Below are 14,446 nucleotides of genomic sequence, written 5' to 3'. Positions count from 1 at the left end.
GGGTTTTTACTCTTGTACTTAGGTATTATTCTAACGGTCAGCCCTCCCACAGTTGAGTGTGTTGCCTCTTGTTCACCTCGTCCCTGTCACAGGGTGAACTTACGGTCATCCGCAGATGAGTAATGATACAAGGATCTGAAGGAATCCTGCTTCTTTGTTGCTGGTTCAGAATAAACAGCCATCTGAACCACCGTGGAAGTTACATCTTCCAGCGGTAGTCGAGCTAACAGAAGCACTGACCTCACACACACACACGCACTGAAAATAAAAATTATTTTTTGTGTCTGATGATCATTGATTGATGATGGTAAATTCACTGTTCAATAAAGGATCGATCACAAATGCTGATTTCAGAAAGTTTTTAGGAAATATAAATCTGTGTGTTTTGTGTGAACAAAATCTTTGATCGAAAAAAAGTGACAGATTCTTCCGGATTCTAATCAACTCTTGCTCCTATGTCACCCTCTTTCTTCCCCCCCCCCCCCCTGTTTGTCCTTCCTGCAGCTAGCTATGGTGCGTACCCCATCTGTAAAGGCTGCTCGGTGTGCTCCAGGGATAACGGCTGTGTGAACTGCCAGCCCAAACTGTTCCTGTTTCTGCGGAGGGAGAGGATGAGGCAGTATGGGGAGTGTCTTCACGACTGTCCGGCCGGATACTACGGCATGCGCAGCCCCGAACTCAACATGTGCTCCAGTAAGATCCTATCGAGTTTAACCTACCCAGCATCCCTCATACACTCCACCTTCACTCCCCAAAATCTCCTTCCACCCTTGGCTCCCTAGCCAGACATACAATACCACCTCCCATTTTCCCACAGCGAATGATTTATTGCGACTTACTCAGAGGAGACGCACATGCCTGACAATTTGAATGGCTCATCCGTTCACACAGGTGGATGTAACTGGTGAAGCCTTGTCTTAGCAGCCTCTGTAACGCGAGGTTGTCTGAAGGCATGAAATCGAACCACAAATGCAACCAAAATGCAAATGCAATTAGGCCAAAACTAGCTTTAGGGCCACATTAAACAGCAGTACGGTAAAGCAGTCCTTTTCGAGATACTATGCAATATGGAGAAAGATGTTTATATGTTAGAATAAGGGAAGGAAACTTACTTGTTTTAACGACTGATTGCCGGAGCTTGTGGATTGAGGTTTTCATTAGACAGTGTAATTTCTTGGGAGTCAAAGAAATTTTTTTTGCCTGTGAACAGAAAGCAGGCCACCCACCAATATATTGTGCATTGACTGGAGAGTTTGATTAAGAAAAGTAAAGCAATAAAAGTGGCACTACACCTTAGACTAATATTGTATTTAGTATTTAGAGAAAGGCAATATAATTCAGAACTTGACTTACTTTTATTTACTGTTTGAGTAATGAAACCATATTAAATATCCCCTCATCATTAGGCATATTAGTGTTTTGGACCACACCTTTGGTCTTACATACTCTAGATTATACTATTAACAATAGCTCGTCAATCAAATATGTCCTTCTCCTCTTCATGTTTCACTTTCGTAACTTAACCTTTACGAACGTGAAATATGGCCGGAGAGAAATAGAGAGGACCTTTATAGGTGTTGGCTGAGTGTTTCATATAAAAACAGTGGAACTTAAATCCTAGGCCAAACTTCTGACAGGCGTACTGAAATTAAGTCCCAGATGAGGATGTCCGTACCTTTGCCTCTGACATGCAGCAACCGTAGACCATCTAGATGCAAATATATAGATTGGCTCATTTTGATATTAAAATAAAAGCATATTACAGCCAAACTACCAATTTCTTTTTTCTTCAAGCCATAAACGGCCTCTATTGAAAGTGAAACTTCAGTGTCCAGAAATCTGGCAGTGGAACATCAGCGCATGTTCATTTTTACCTGGTCAGGTTGTGATTCTCCATCAGTCTTTGAGGCTCTGTTCAGAAATTAGTACTATAAAAGGTTCAAAATATAAATTCATGAATGAATTTAAAATAACGTTTTTCTTAATTACTAACAGTGTTTTGTGGGTCAGCCTGTTCCCATTCTTACCAAACATAAAGCTAAACCTTTACTAACTAAATAAAATTAAAAATATTGAGGAAATACATTGAGATTGAGATTATTCGAAATGGGCGGTTTTTCCTTTTTGTAGGATGTTTTTTTGGATTTAGGATAACAAGATCACAAAAGGTTTGCAGAAATATCCTGTAGTGCAGTTTGAAACTTTGAACGTCTCTTTTAGCAGACTGCTGGTATCAATTGGATACCCACAAACAAAACCCTTGCTCTTTGCATGCTCATAGTTCATCAGTTTTCCCACATTAGAGGCAAAATCCTAAAGGCTCCAAAGTCACTTTATCCCATTTTCATTACTCAGAGAAAGCTAGAAGTGAAAGACATCTTGTTTTTTGGTCGAAGAGAAAAAAAAAGTCTTTTAAAACGTTACTTTTTAACCCTGCTTTCCTGACTGCACCGCCCCACACAGGCTGAATTTTGACTTTAACGGATCCTGATGTGTGGGAAGTTAATCTGGATCACTGGCCATGCAAACTGCTCATAGAACAACATCTTGTATTGTCATGTAGCATCAGACTTTAATGCGAGAACTACTTTGATGTGATCGCTGCTTCAGCTGTGGCTCTCTAATCCGGTTTCCTATTCGAGTCTCACTCTCAACTGCGCTCTGTGTGTCATTTCCACTAAACAGCTGGCATCCGATCATTTTATTGCGGACATTTTATCGACTTGGAAGGTAATATTTGTGAGCTAATGCAGTCAACTGGAACTCAGACACAGTGGACATGAATGGCGATGATGAGGGGTTCTCTGTGCCCTATTTCTTTGGTGTTTTTTAAGCACTGCCTCTGAAATCACTTAGAGGACAGCTGTTTATTATTAAATCCGAGTTTGTCTGTGTGATCTTATCACATTCAAGAATTTTTTTGAGGGCTGTTCTGAAATTCTTCTACTAAGCAAGAGGTCGATAGGATTGGGGACTCTCTCTGAAATCTAATGTTCACTTTTTCTAAAGGAAAACCGTAAACTGACATTGTTATGCAATATAAAGCAAGGATAGCTAGACAGAGGGCTGTAGTTTCACTGGTATGGAATCTAAGACAAATACAAAAATCGTATGTATACTGTTATGTTGAACAAGTCATGGTTCAGACTGTAAATTTAGATGTCAGATGTACTTTCTCTGCTGTTCAGGGTCAAGCTCCTGGTCATAAATATAGAGATCCTTGACTACAACTGTTAGTTAAAGATCCTCCAAATGCACTATTATGGTTGATCTCTATTAGGGTCAGCTGGCTCATCTGGAAAGCAGGTTTCTTGTGGCTTTCTGGTCTTCTAACAGGTCGTCATTCACGCGTTTCATTCTTTAGAGGATCACATTCTCACCCAGCTTCTGTGCACTGCAGACAGTCTGGTCCACCTGACTAGCATGTCTTGGGAAAGTGCTCGCCAAAAACTGTGATAATGCGGTTCTACTAAAATTGAAGCCAACAGCAATACTTTAATGTATGATCATTTAAATCTTTGCTCTTTGCAAATCCGCAAAGAACTCAACGTTGACTGCTGCTCCTTGTTACTAAAATGTTTCCTTGAATTTCCTCTGAATACCTTGAGAAACTGTGCCGTATGATGAATTTTAAATTTAATGCACACTTTTCTGGGGGGTTTCCCATTCACTGCAGGGAAGATAACACCATAATTAGAGACTGAAACAATGGGAGCTCTGCTTTCTGTGGCGTAACGTAACTGGAAGCCCATTTGCAGCTACACTTCAGCTAGGTTCCAAAGAGGCTTGAGACATGGGAGCCACAGTGTTTACTGCCATCACGGAGATGGAGCTGGTTCGTCAGTAATGTCTTTTTGTTGCATAATATCTTTCTGTGTGACCATATTTTATGTTCTTGGACCTCTGCTCCCCTGAAACTCCTTTCAGCAGCTAATGAATGGGTTGATATGAGCCATAAACCATATGCTATAACTCCAGTGTTATCCACGGGAGTTCTTATCAGTCGCCCAGAACAGGCCCCACACCGGTGTCTGTGAGTGTCAGCCCACCGCTCTGCAGGGAAGATTTGTAGCAACGGACACACAGTGCGCTGCTTTGTGTACAGCCAAATCTGCATGAATGTAGAGAAGTCACGCTCTCTGCAAAGTCACATTTCATATCACTTTGCTTTTAATATACAATCCTCATCCAAAGCATATTCTGTCATTTGCTATCACAAGCGAGCTCACTGGCTGAAAGAATTATGAGCTGAAAGGCGACTATCAGAGCTGTCTTCTGTATGAGACAAAGTGTTGAGAGAGTCAGCATGAGTGCAGGGCTGCATTGAAGACTTCCTCCCTCGGGGTGTATTACAGACCCCCCACTGCTAGACATACTCTAGCTGCCAGCACAGTTGCCTTACCCCAATGCAGCAGCTTTAAAAACCCCACGCTGCGTTCACTGCCAACCACCAACCAGTCAAATCAAGGCCTGAGATCCAGTATCCTGGAAATGTGATTTAAAAATTGCCCCTAATTTAGTGCCAGTCTGTTGTGCTCTAGAGACTTCTTTCTTTTTTGTTATGGGTCAAAATAGAAGCTCATTGGATGTAACCTCTCCAAGATCATTTGAATTTTAAAGTGCATTTTGGGAATTTGTTGGGTTGCAGATCCGTTATGCATCATGATCGTTAACCATATGGGCACAAGTGTGCGTAAAGGTACTTAAGTTTTTGCTGCCTTTAGCTGGCAACAGTGGCAGGAGTCTTTCCTTTAAGCTCCCCTTTCCTCGCTCTGCTTCTGAGCATGTGGGTATTTCCATTGCAGTCTAACCAACAAAAAGACCAGTTGCTTTTGGCCTTTGAGCTTCACCAAGGGACATTTAATCATCACAGCTTTACTAACCGCACTTTCAGATTTGCCAGACAATACAACGGGCCCACCAAACCAAGCCCGCTCCCAGGACCTTACACCCAGACACAGAGTTGAATTGGGTTTGTTCTCAGAGACCTGCATAATTATGCATGCCAAAGTGCAAGAGTGGAAGGGCTGTCTACGCTTGACCACCGTCTGAAGCTTGAGCTGTCTGCGAGTACATGCTGGAATATAGGAGCCCAGCATATCACAAGATTGTGCCTTTTGGAGTGAAACTACGAGGACCTGCTGACATGTCTGTCATCCCTGATCTCTCTTTGGGAGATACTGACTGACAGAAACATCACCTCTGCTCCACCTTGCTCTGCGCTTGTGTGCGGAGGTGCAGCCATGTGGGGAAAAAAACACACGGAGAGTGTCGGGAAGAACATGGCAGCGCTGGCTGTTGCCACGAACATCTGCCGTCCGCAGCCCCACACGACATGGCTGGGTGGCAGCGGGCAAGCCAAAGCTTCCATGTCAGCCAAATTCAGGGCCCCTACAGTAGGTTAGAGCTGTTCGACTTAGGCTGGATAAGAAAGATGGAAAAAGAGGGCTTGTTTTCCCCCTCACTCTGCCAGGCCCTTTTTATAACATGGACACTCCTGCTGTGCATCATCAAGTCTGGTTAGTTTTGTGGAGGTGGCTCTCTCAGTAGACTGATGACTGGCCTGACAGCCCAACTCCGGGCTCAGCTATAAGCCTGTGAGGAACAATATGATTTAACACCATCTCTCTCTGCACAGCGAGGATTCGTGTCAATAAATGAAGTGATTACACATGTTGCTGTGAGCCAGTGGAGCAAGTTGACAGAATCTGACACGGAGCTTCAAGTGTCCATGATCAAATCAGTGGGTTCCCCATCCAGACCACAGCTGAGGGACTTCCTTCTGCCAAGCATGTGCTATTAGATGACAAGGGACACTCGGTGACTCATGTCTTGACTTCAAAAGCACTTGGCGTGCAAACCGCGTACAACTGAAGTGCAAAATCAGATGAAAAAGAAAAAAGAAAAGTGAAGCAGTGACATTGTAACAGTGGTGAAGCACTGACGAAATCTCTTCAAAACTGAGCATCCTCAGCCACTGCCCCCCACCACACACACACACACACACTTTCCAGTGTTCATCATATAAGTCACAGCCAGAACCAGGCTGGGAGATAATGATGATAATAAGTTTAAGTCACAGGAACACCGGGCCTTCTCTGGGATCTGATGACCTCATTATTTCTCATTAGTTTCCCTGTGGCACCTAGATGAAGACTTTAAAGGTGGTCCAGAGGTTAATCCCGCTGGGAGAGTGAACCCACTCCCCTGTATCTGTTTCTGGAGCTGCTGGACTAGCCTTCTCACTGCTGAGCTGGTCAGTGGTCAGTATAGGGGCTTCTCCGGTGCCTCAGATAGCCCACGCTGTTCCAGATAGCCTTTTGGCTGATAGCTGGACTCTGAATGTCTGTCACAGGGATTCCCTTCCTAACCTGCCCCTCATGCCGACGACCTCTGACCCTCCGGCTTTGCCTACTTTCATTTCTAACTCCCATGCAGTTGCATTGATGTTGTCGTCCACCTCATCCATTTCCCAGCATGACATCATTGCTTATCTGCTATTTAGAAAACTAGATACCCGGGTGTTTGAGCCTTTGCCTGGCTACATCTGAAAAACTGAAACCAAGAGTGATGTTTTAATCAAAAACCTTGTCAAGTGCTTATGCTGCTTCTGCAAGGACATAAACCTCCGCACATCTGGGTTGCTCATATTTACTGTCAATAACCAAGGATTGCACAACAGCCCCAGTGCTTCAGAGTGCTGCCAGATGTTCTTGTTCTCCCGCTCCCTCTTTTATTTTTTGGTCCAAAAGCTAAAAGTCTCTCAGGTGATGACAGGCCTGGGAAGTGTGAGGGGTAAAAAGACAGCTTTGTGCTTTCCAATTAGCGCTGTGATTTATTTGCTCGCTCCCTGTATTGGGCTTGTTTTGTATCAGACCCAAGCGTTGCTGATTTAACTTCCTTATCCAGACAGAGGCAGGATACTTAAAAAGAACAGCAGAGTGCATTTATAACAGAACTGCTTGGCCTGGTCAACGCCAGAAAATCCGTAATGAAACTAGAAAATATGTAGATGAATAATAATAATAATACAATAATATCAGATGATTGAATTATTAAAGCAAAAGCGATGTGTGAAAGCAGGAAATAGCTCAAGGAGCGAGTGATTGATGATGAGTCCACCTTCATTTTTCAGAATGTGGAGTGCAGCTTTATTGTGGAATCGCATTTATAACTAGCCTTATCTTATTGGTATGTGTGTGTTTGTGCATATGTGTGTGTGTGTGTGTGTGTCCATGGTTTGTTTAGACTGGTCGGGAAAGCGTGAGACCAGAGTGAGTGGGCAGAGGCCATACTTTAGGGTTCAAAGTGGAGCGGGAGGGACCCCCTTGTTTTGGAGGAATGTCGAGGAGGAGGCCTGATGGTTAGCTGAAGATGGTGTAATTAAGGGGTGTGATTGTGAGAACCTTCCCATCTCTGGGCCCTGCAAGGGTCACAGATAAAAGAGCAACCCTCAGCCTCCACCACTAACACGTGAGAGAAAAAGCATGTAAGCTTATGCATCCTCATACAGGACACAATCAGCAGAGCAGACGACACCCTACACAAGAACCCAGCCTTCCAGTCTGAGGTGGATGGTGCCTGCAGGTTAAAGGTTTGGTTCACTCTGAATTTACTGGGCAAAAGAGCCACATAATGTTTCTGAGTAGCAACATAAATTAGACAGCCCCGGGGAGGCTCCTACTAATCATGTGGGCCTGTGCGTCGCCCTGTTGGTGTGGTTGTTGTAATTTCGCCCTGCCTGATGTGTTATTTGCAGAGAGCTTGATGACACATTGCCGTTGCCTTTCTTTGCAAGCGCGGCACAGGGTGTCATGTGCAGCACCAGGGTGTGGCGTGGGAGGATAAGTGCGCTGTTGGTTTTGCTGACTAAAGGATTCAGCATTTATTTAGCTGTGCAATAGAAAATCTTGTCGTCCCCGTCCCACCTTCCACTCCAAAAATAAAAACAAAAAACGCACTGCCACCCTTTCATATTGTAGCCAAAGCATCCACACAGAGTCGTCCGCTTTTGTGATCAAGAGCCACTATTCGCCGTTTAATGAAAACCCGAGTTCCGAATGATCTTTAGCTATGGAAACGCACGCGGATCGGAAGCGTGTGAAGTGATACGACAGCATATTAAGGACTCAGAGGTTCAGAGCTCCGGCGGGATGTGTTCTTCCTGTTTCAGCACGAGCATTAGTTGAAAACATGTGCGCTCATGTGCTGGATGTCAGTTCATCCTGTTGAAAGAGGTCAGCGTGACATAATTCCTCACCGGCTCTGCTGCTGCGTTTTCACACTGTTTGCTCGCTCACTGCGCAACAAGAACACGAAGGTGAAAACACATTGATGTCAGGGAAAACAAGTCCTATGATATAGACTAGAGCTCCGTAGAGAAATGAATCACAAAGCATTATCGACTTTTTCTTTTTTTTGTGGGAGAGACGGTATAATTCCTTCAAGGCCTCCCCCTTTCCCCAAAACCCCTTAGCTCTCGATCAGCTCCAGATGAGAGGCTTGCTGATGACTCTCCCTCTTTCTTTGCTTCTCCCTCCAGGGTGCAGGATAGAGAACTGCGAGTCCTGCTTCAGTAAAGACTTCTGCACCAAGTGCAAATCGGGTTTTTACCTACACAAAGGGCGCTGCTTTGATAAGTGCCCCGAGGGCTTTGCCCCGCTGGAAGATACCATGGAGTGTGGAGGTATGTGAAGCGAAACAAATATGTAGAAAAAAATGGAAATGCCTCCTTCTCTTTTACACCTTTCTTTATCTGTAAACAGTATTCTATAACTTCTCAGTGTGAGTTGCTTATTAAAGAAAAAACAATGGGACCACACACAAAGAAGTTATGGCATCCAAGTAAAAGCTCCTTCAGCTTGCATTAATCTTGACCCCGGGGTATCTGTGTTGACCCCTGATAGCGCTGTGGTTTCACGGCACATCACTTTTTTCTGTCTTTCTCTGCAGAGGGCTGCGAGGTGGGTCAGTGGAGCGAATGGGGAGCCTGCACCAGGAGAAACAAAACCTGTGGCTTTAAGTGGGGTCTGGAGACCCGAACGCGGCACATTGTAAAGAAACCACCCAAGGACACAATACCCTGTCCCACCATCGCCGAGTCCAGGATGTGCAAAATGGCCAAGCGGCACTGCAGGAACGGTGAGGAAGTTACACAGCCATGTGTTGCTTTTTGTGTATGAGAAAGGCTTTCTGTCAGTCAGTCCCGATTTTATCCACACTCACTTTAAGGTTTGCTCTACTCGGGCCAATATTAAAGAAAACAGTGCACTTATCCCAAAGGAGAATTCTTCCCATCCTGTCAGAGTTCCACCTGTCTCATGTAACTCCTGTACCTGTGTTTTCAGAATCTGTTTTTTTTTTGAGGTGTGCCGTCACATTTCCTTGCGTGAAATATCACAGTTTTTCCATGGCGGCCATAAGATAGCCTGCTCTTTTTCTTGGGTATATTTCCTCGCCCCTCTCTTCCATCTCCTCAGTGGAACTCTTCAAAGTACAAACTGCAGGTTTCCTCAATGGCCGTCTCTGTTTCCTCCCGTCAACTTGAGAGATATTTGCGGTGCGTGCTGCATGCATGTCAGGCCATTAAATGAGAAGTCAAATCTGGAAATTCTCAGTGTGCAAATAGAGCTAAAGGAAACATTTTTTTTTCAAAAAGTAAACCATTTTCTCTTAGATGGTCCAAACACACCATTTGGGGTGACGGCCTCAGTTAGTAGTGCTTTTAAAATAAATGTCTTTTCCCTTAATGTGCTTTTACGTCTCTCATAAACTTTGGATTAGAATAGGCCAAGTGTAAATATTTAATTCACCAAATAAGGAAGCAATTACAGTGGCAGATATCATTCAGCCTGTCAAAACAGTGTTTAACAGAAAGAGGAAAATATTCTAACCTTGAGGATTTTTCTCCATTTTTGGCCTAGACCGTTGAATGGGAGGGTCATTTAGCAAAGTGGTGAAAGAGTAAATAAACTTGAAATAAACCCTGATAGTTTCTCATATTTCAGCAGTACCGAGGCAGTTGCTGCTGTCTGGGTTGGAAACTGTGATTCCATGGCACATTTAGTTCCTAAAGCACTCTGCTGTTTGTCAGGGAAATTCTTCCCAACCCCCACGCACCTCTTCATGACTTTGCCATGCCTGCTTGACCTTTTCCAAGAAATTTTATGACCTCCTTTAATTAAAATGTGGCATTTTTGTACATGGTTACTGTCGTCAGTTATCTCAAGCATGAAGTCAGTGATGGAGAGTTGTTAATTATGAACAGAGTGCGTAGCAGAAGCTTTTTTCCCCCCTTTGGATTCTTTAAAAACTCGACACCAGACTTGCCCATGTCCATCTTAGTTAACGCTACTGCTCCCTGATGATCCAGTCTTTGTAAACCTCTCAGTACAGTTCCCTTTCCAGTGACTTGAGTTACATCTCTAGTGGTTACAAAACGTGTGTTAAAGTGTCACTGTGTGTGCATCTTGGGGCTCTCTGGGCTTGTGAAGTGCTGCGGTGGCCCGTTAAATAAAGGCAAATTTCAGACTTAGGCATGTGTTGTTAATTCCTCACTGCTTGTGAAAAATCCCTTCTTGGCAAAGGCCGGTGAAATGCAACACTCTACAATTCAAATAAATACAATGTGAAAATGGAAGCTGCTGAAGTAAATGGGAGGAGAAGCAGTGCACACATCTAGAACTGTTGCCTGGGAGCTCAGCCGACAGACGCCGGCAAATAATCACGTCCGTGAGTGAAATCCAAGCAGCGACATCCGGGACTGAAAAAGAAGGCGGAAACTGCAGTTTTTTAAGTGTCCACTTGAGGGGGGCTCCAAATACAGCTCAGTCCACATAGCTTCCCATGTTAAAATAGCTAACATTACAGGCGTAAAAAGAGAATTTTTACTGCCAAACATCTTCGGACTGTTTCAGCTAACGCTTTTAAACTGCATCAGTGCTTAAAGTTAAGGGCACGGCCACATTCACCAGTGCTGGCAGAGGATGCTTGAAATTGATTCAATCACTGAACTTGGACCTTTAGAGAGTTTATGGTGCCTGTTCTTCTTGGCCTGATTTTAATGCAATTATCTAAGAAAATACATTGCTCAGAAAATGATACTCGATCATCAAAGTGTAACAAAAAGTCTGTTAATGATCATTGATATAAATCTGTACAGTAAAGAAGCATAAAGAATTTTGAAATCATTTCACCTTGCTTGAATACAGATGGTGACAACAGTCCATTGTTCTCTCCATTCTTCTTCACTAATTTTCTTAAGTTCTTCTTTTTGTTGGCATCCTTATCACTACTGGTGGCGTGAGACAATACCTCCAGTACATTCAGTTAGCACAGGTAGTCCAGCTCCTTCAGGACAACACATTGTATATGTGCTGCTGCAAGAAGATTTGCTGTCTTTCAGCAGTCTCTAAATTTTGGAGGATGCAGAAAGAAAGCTGCACAGGGCATCGACCAAAAACAGGACCAGTATCTGCTCTCTTGTTCTCAAGTGGAGGGCTGCCAGAGCCCAACAAAATGACTTCCAGTGTGTCCTGGGCTACTCATGTACAGGGGGGCGTGATGTCCTTCAGTGGGACCTGTGCTGTCAGTTTAGCACCATGTAGCTCAATTGGCATTCACCAAAGAATACCAGAATTGGTCACAGGTCCCACTAAAGGATGTCGGACCGTCATGGAGTCTGTCTCTGACAGTTTAGTCAGAAACATGCACATGATAAACCTTGCAATGCAGTAATCAATGTTTTATTTATACGTAAAGCACATAGACATCAGCACAGGATTGTATAACTGCACATTGTAAAGATGCTATGGATTAAATGGAGACAGAAAATAATAGGAAGCATGTATCTATATGCTATTTATGGATGCATTTCAACACAGCCACGTATTTAAATTACACTGGACGTCACAGACAGATCCCTGTCTCCCAGCTCAGGCAGGGCACAAACAGACGCTACACGAGCGATCTTCGTTCCCTTTCTGTGTCTGCAGAGATTTAATCCCACTGTACAATGTGCACAAGAGGAAAAAGTAAAGCCCAGATAAAGTGAAGAGGTGAGTTTTCACATTGAACATGACGCACCGTCTGATGTCTTCAGTGCGTGTTGCCGATCAGTGTAAACACCGTATATCACTCGCACTGCTGGGATCCATTTGGGCCAGTGTTTGCTAGGAAAGCAGGATCCTGATTACGCAAGTTTGTGGCGCACGGACAGACAAAACATGCGGTGAAGGGTTCTGTTAAAGAAAACGCTATTGCAGCATTACAACTGTACTGCATACATGACAACACATAGAATGAGTAGACAGATAATTAGTGTATATTTTCAGCATCCGGAGCCACGTTGTTTAGCCAGGAACATTTTGGTTGTCGTTCACGTAGTTCTCCAAACTTACAAGAAATAACAGTGAAATCCTGTCATTTCCAGGTGGGAATGACGGAAAAAAGTTGCAAAAATAACCTACATTTGGACCACCATGGCAACGCATTGTACCTTTGAGATGGTAAAATGCTCTTATAGCCCCTGGATCCCTGGAGCATTGCTCTGACCAGGCTAGAAACAATAAAGAGACATTATTAATAGCAGCTCTGACACTATCAGCACTGGCTTCCTCCCATTCCCTGACTTGTGTGTTGATGGGAATAGAGGATAGGTGATGTCTTTAAGGAATTCCCTACAGAGATTTCCCAGCAGCCCCCTGTCATCAGATTCACTGGTTTACAAGCAGATGTGTGCGATGAGTTTGATGCCCATTTGAAGTTCATTTTCCTTCTGCCTATCAAACCATCTTTGGAGTTGCCTCAGCTTTCTCTCTTTCCCCAGTCATGTTACTGTAATCTTTGAACAATGGCCGCTTCGGCGATGGCAGTGACATTAAATGTTGTGTAAACAACATAAAGTATTAAAGCCTTCAAAACTCTTATCCCCGATTTGGCATTTAAGAGGGAGCAAAATCCAACACAAATGGCCCATTGTAATTCGGGCTCATGTCCAACCGTTTCTGCAAATCAGCTCTCAGAGCTGTATTTCCATAGGTGTTTATTAGGTTTCTAGGTAAAGGTAGATATTTGCGGCCAAGGCCAAAGTTAAGCGAACAAGCACAAAAAATTTACAATATGAAATTATGAAATAGTAAAAATTTACAGCTTTGCAAATATTTGGAAGTGATAACCAAAAGACATTTAGGATCTGGCTTTTTAGAACAATGTGCTTCAGTGTACAGTTACGCTTCTACGACTGCTACTCTGAGCCCGTGAAGACTCGCAGGCACATCGCTGACCTCATGGAAAGAAAAAGAGAGAAACAGAAAGAGGCAGAGAGAGGAAGACTAAGAGAGAAGGAGCATATAATGATTATCTTTGGCCATTGGATTATGTACCTGCACTTGGGAGAGCTGCAGGCCTTAGTGAGAGTATTGATCTCTCGTATGTGTAACCAGAGAAACCCTTTCTGCTGTAGGGCTCAGCTGAGGCCAAGCCCTCCATCCCATCAGTCATTTAAGTGCTTGGATCCAGCCACCACTAATACTGCCTGTCATAACTTAACTGTGCAGTTTATGTTTATACTGTAACTGTGATAACTACTTCTTCTGCTCCTGCTGCTCAGTCCATTCCCAATGCCATCAATTTGAACCTTGAGGGTTTTTTTTTTTTTTTAATACATTCTGAGGCAGGGGTGTAGAAGAGGATAAACCCACTTAGAATCAGTGTATCACCTCATCACTCCTCTGCAGTGTGACATCTCTAGGCCTTTGAGGTCCTTTGTCTCCATTTAAGCCATTGGACGTGACAGAGCAGTGGCACACTACCAACAGTCTGGTGTACGAGACTAAAAGGAACGCAGATCCGCCCTGGATAGACCAGACTCCAGGAAGATTTGGTTGACTGGTGGGATTTTATGCCAGGTTCTGTCTGAACCCAGTCTGGTTCTGCGGTGAATCCACAGTACTGCGGACCCCCCTAGTCCTCACCGTCTGCGAACCATCTGCTCGAAAGTCTCTGCTCCTGTAAAATGATGCACAGAGGGATGGTGATTGCCTTAAATCCAATCTGGAGGAAGCTCAGCTCAGCCTGCTTTGTCTGTGGCAAACACCGCTCGCGACCCCAAACAATTCTGGATTCTGCCAGCGCTCGCATTTAAGCGAGCAGTTTATATGTATGCCTATGAGCGTGTGAGACACAATTTTGGTGTTTATACTCACCGAGCCAAGGGGTTTAAGCTCTGGCGAAAGATGCCACTCACTTCTGAGTATTTGAGTTACGCACTCAGCATGATCACATCTGAGTCTGGCCTGTGTTTGGCTTGGAAACCCGACATCCAAACACATTTCTGTGTGTGTTTTTGTCGGATGTAGCCTTCGACTATGAGGCCAGTTTTTTTTTTTCCTGTTTTTTTTTTTTTTGCTTCTAAAACAGATGCACACTTTCAACTTGAGCCTAATTG

The 14,446-nt window shown here is 43.9% G+C and overlaps 1 protein-coding gene across 3 annotated transcripts in view; it reads left to right on the top strand.

Moving 5' to 3' along the window:
- rspo2 (R-spondin 2) overlaps positions 1–14,446 on the top strand; it is a 58,845-nt gene that overhangs the window by 25,953 nt on the left and 18,446 nt on the right. For 2 of the 3 annotated variants that reach the window (XM_026185330.1, XM_026185331.1), the window contains exons 3-5: positions 509–693; positions 8,543–8,686; positions 8,953–9,141. In XM_026185330.1, coding sequence (XP_026041115.1) covers positions 509–693; positions 8,543–8,686; positions 8,953–9,141 — 518 coding nt within the window. Of the gene's footprint in view, positions 1–504; positions 694–8,542; positions 8,687–8,952; positions 9,142–14,446 lie in introns of all 3 variants that reach the window. The other variant, XM_026185332.1, reaches the window with a different exon arrangement.

This window comes from Astatotilapia calliptera, chromosome 11, assembly GCF_900246225.1.
Source record: "Astatotilapia calliptera chromosome 11, fAstCal1.2, whole genome shotgun sequence".
NCBI lineage: Eukaryota > Metazoa > Chordata > Actinopteri > Cichliformes > Cichlidae > Astatotilapia > Astatotilapia calliptera.
The sequence above is the reverse complement of the archived record's forward strand: the minus strand, read 5'-3'. Positions and strand labels throughout refer to the sequence as shown.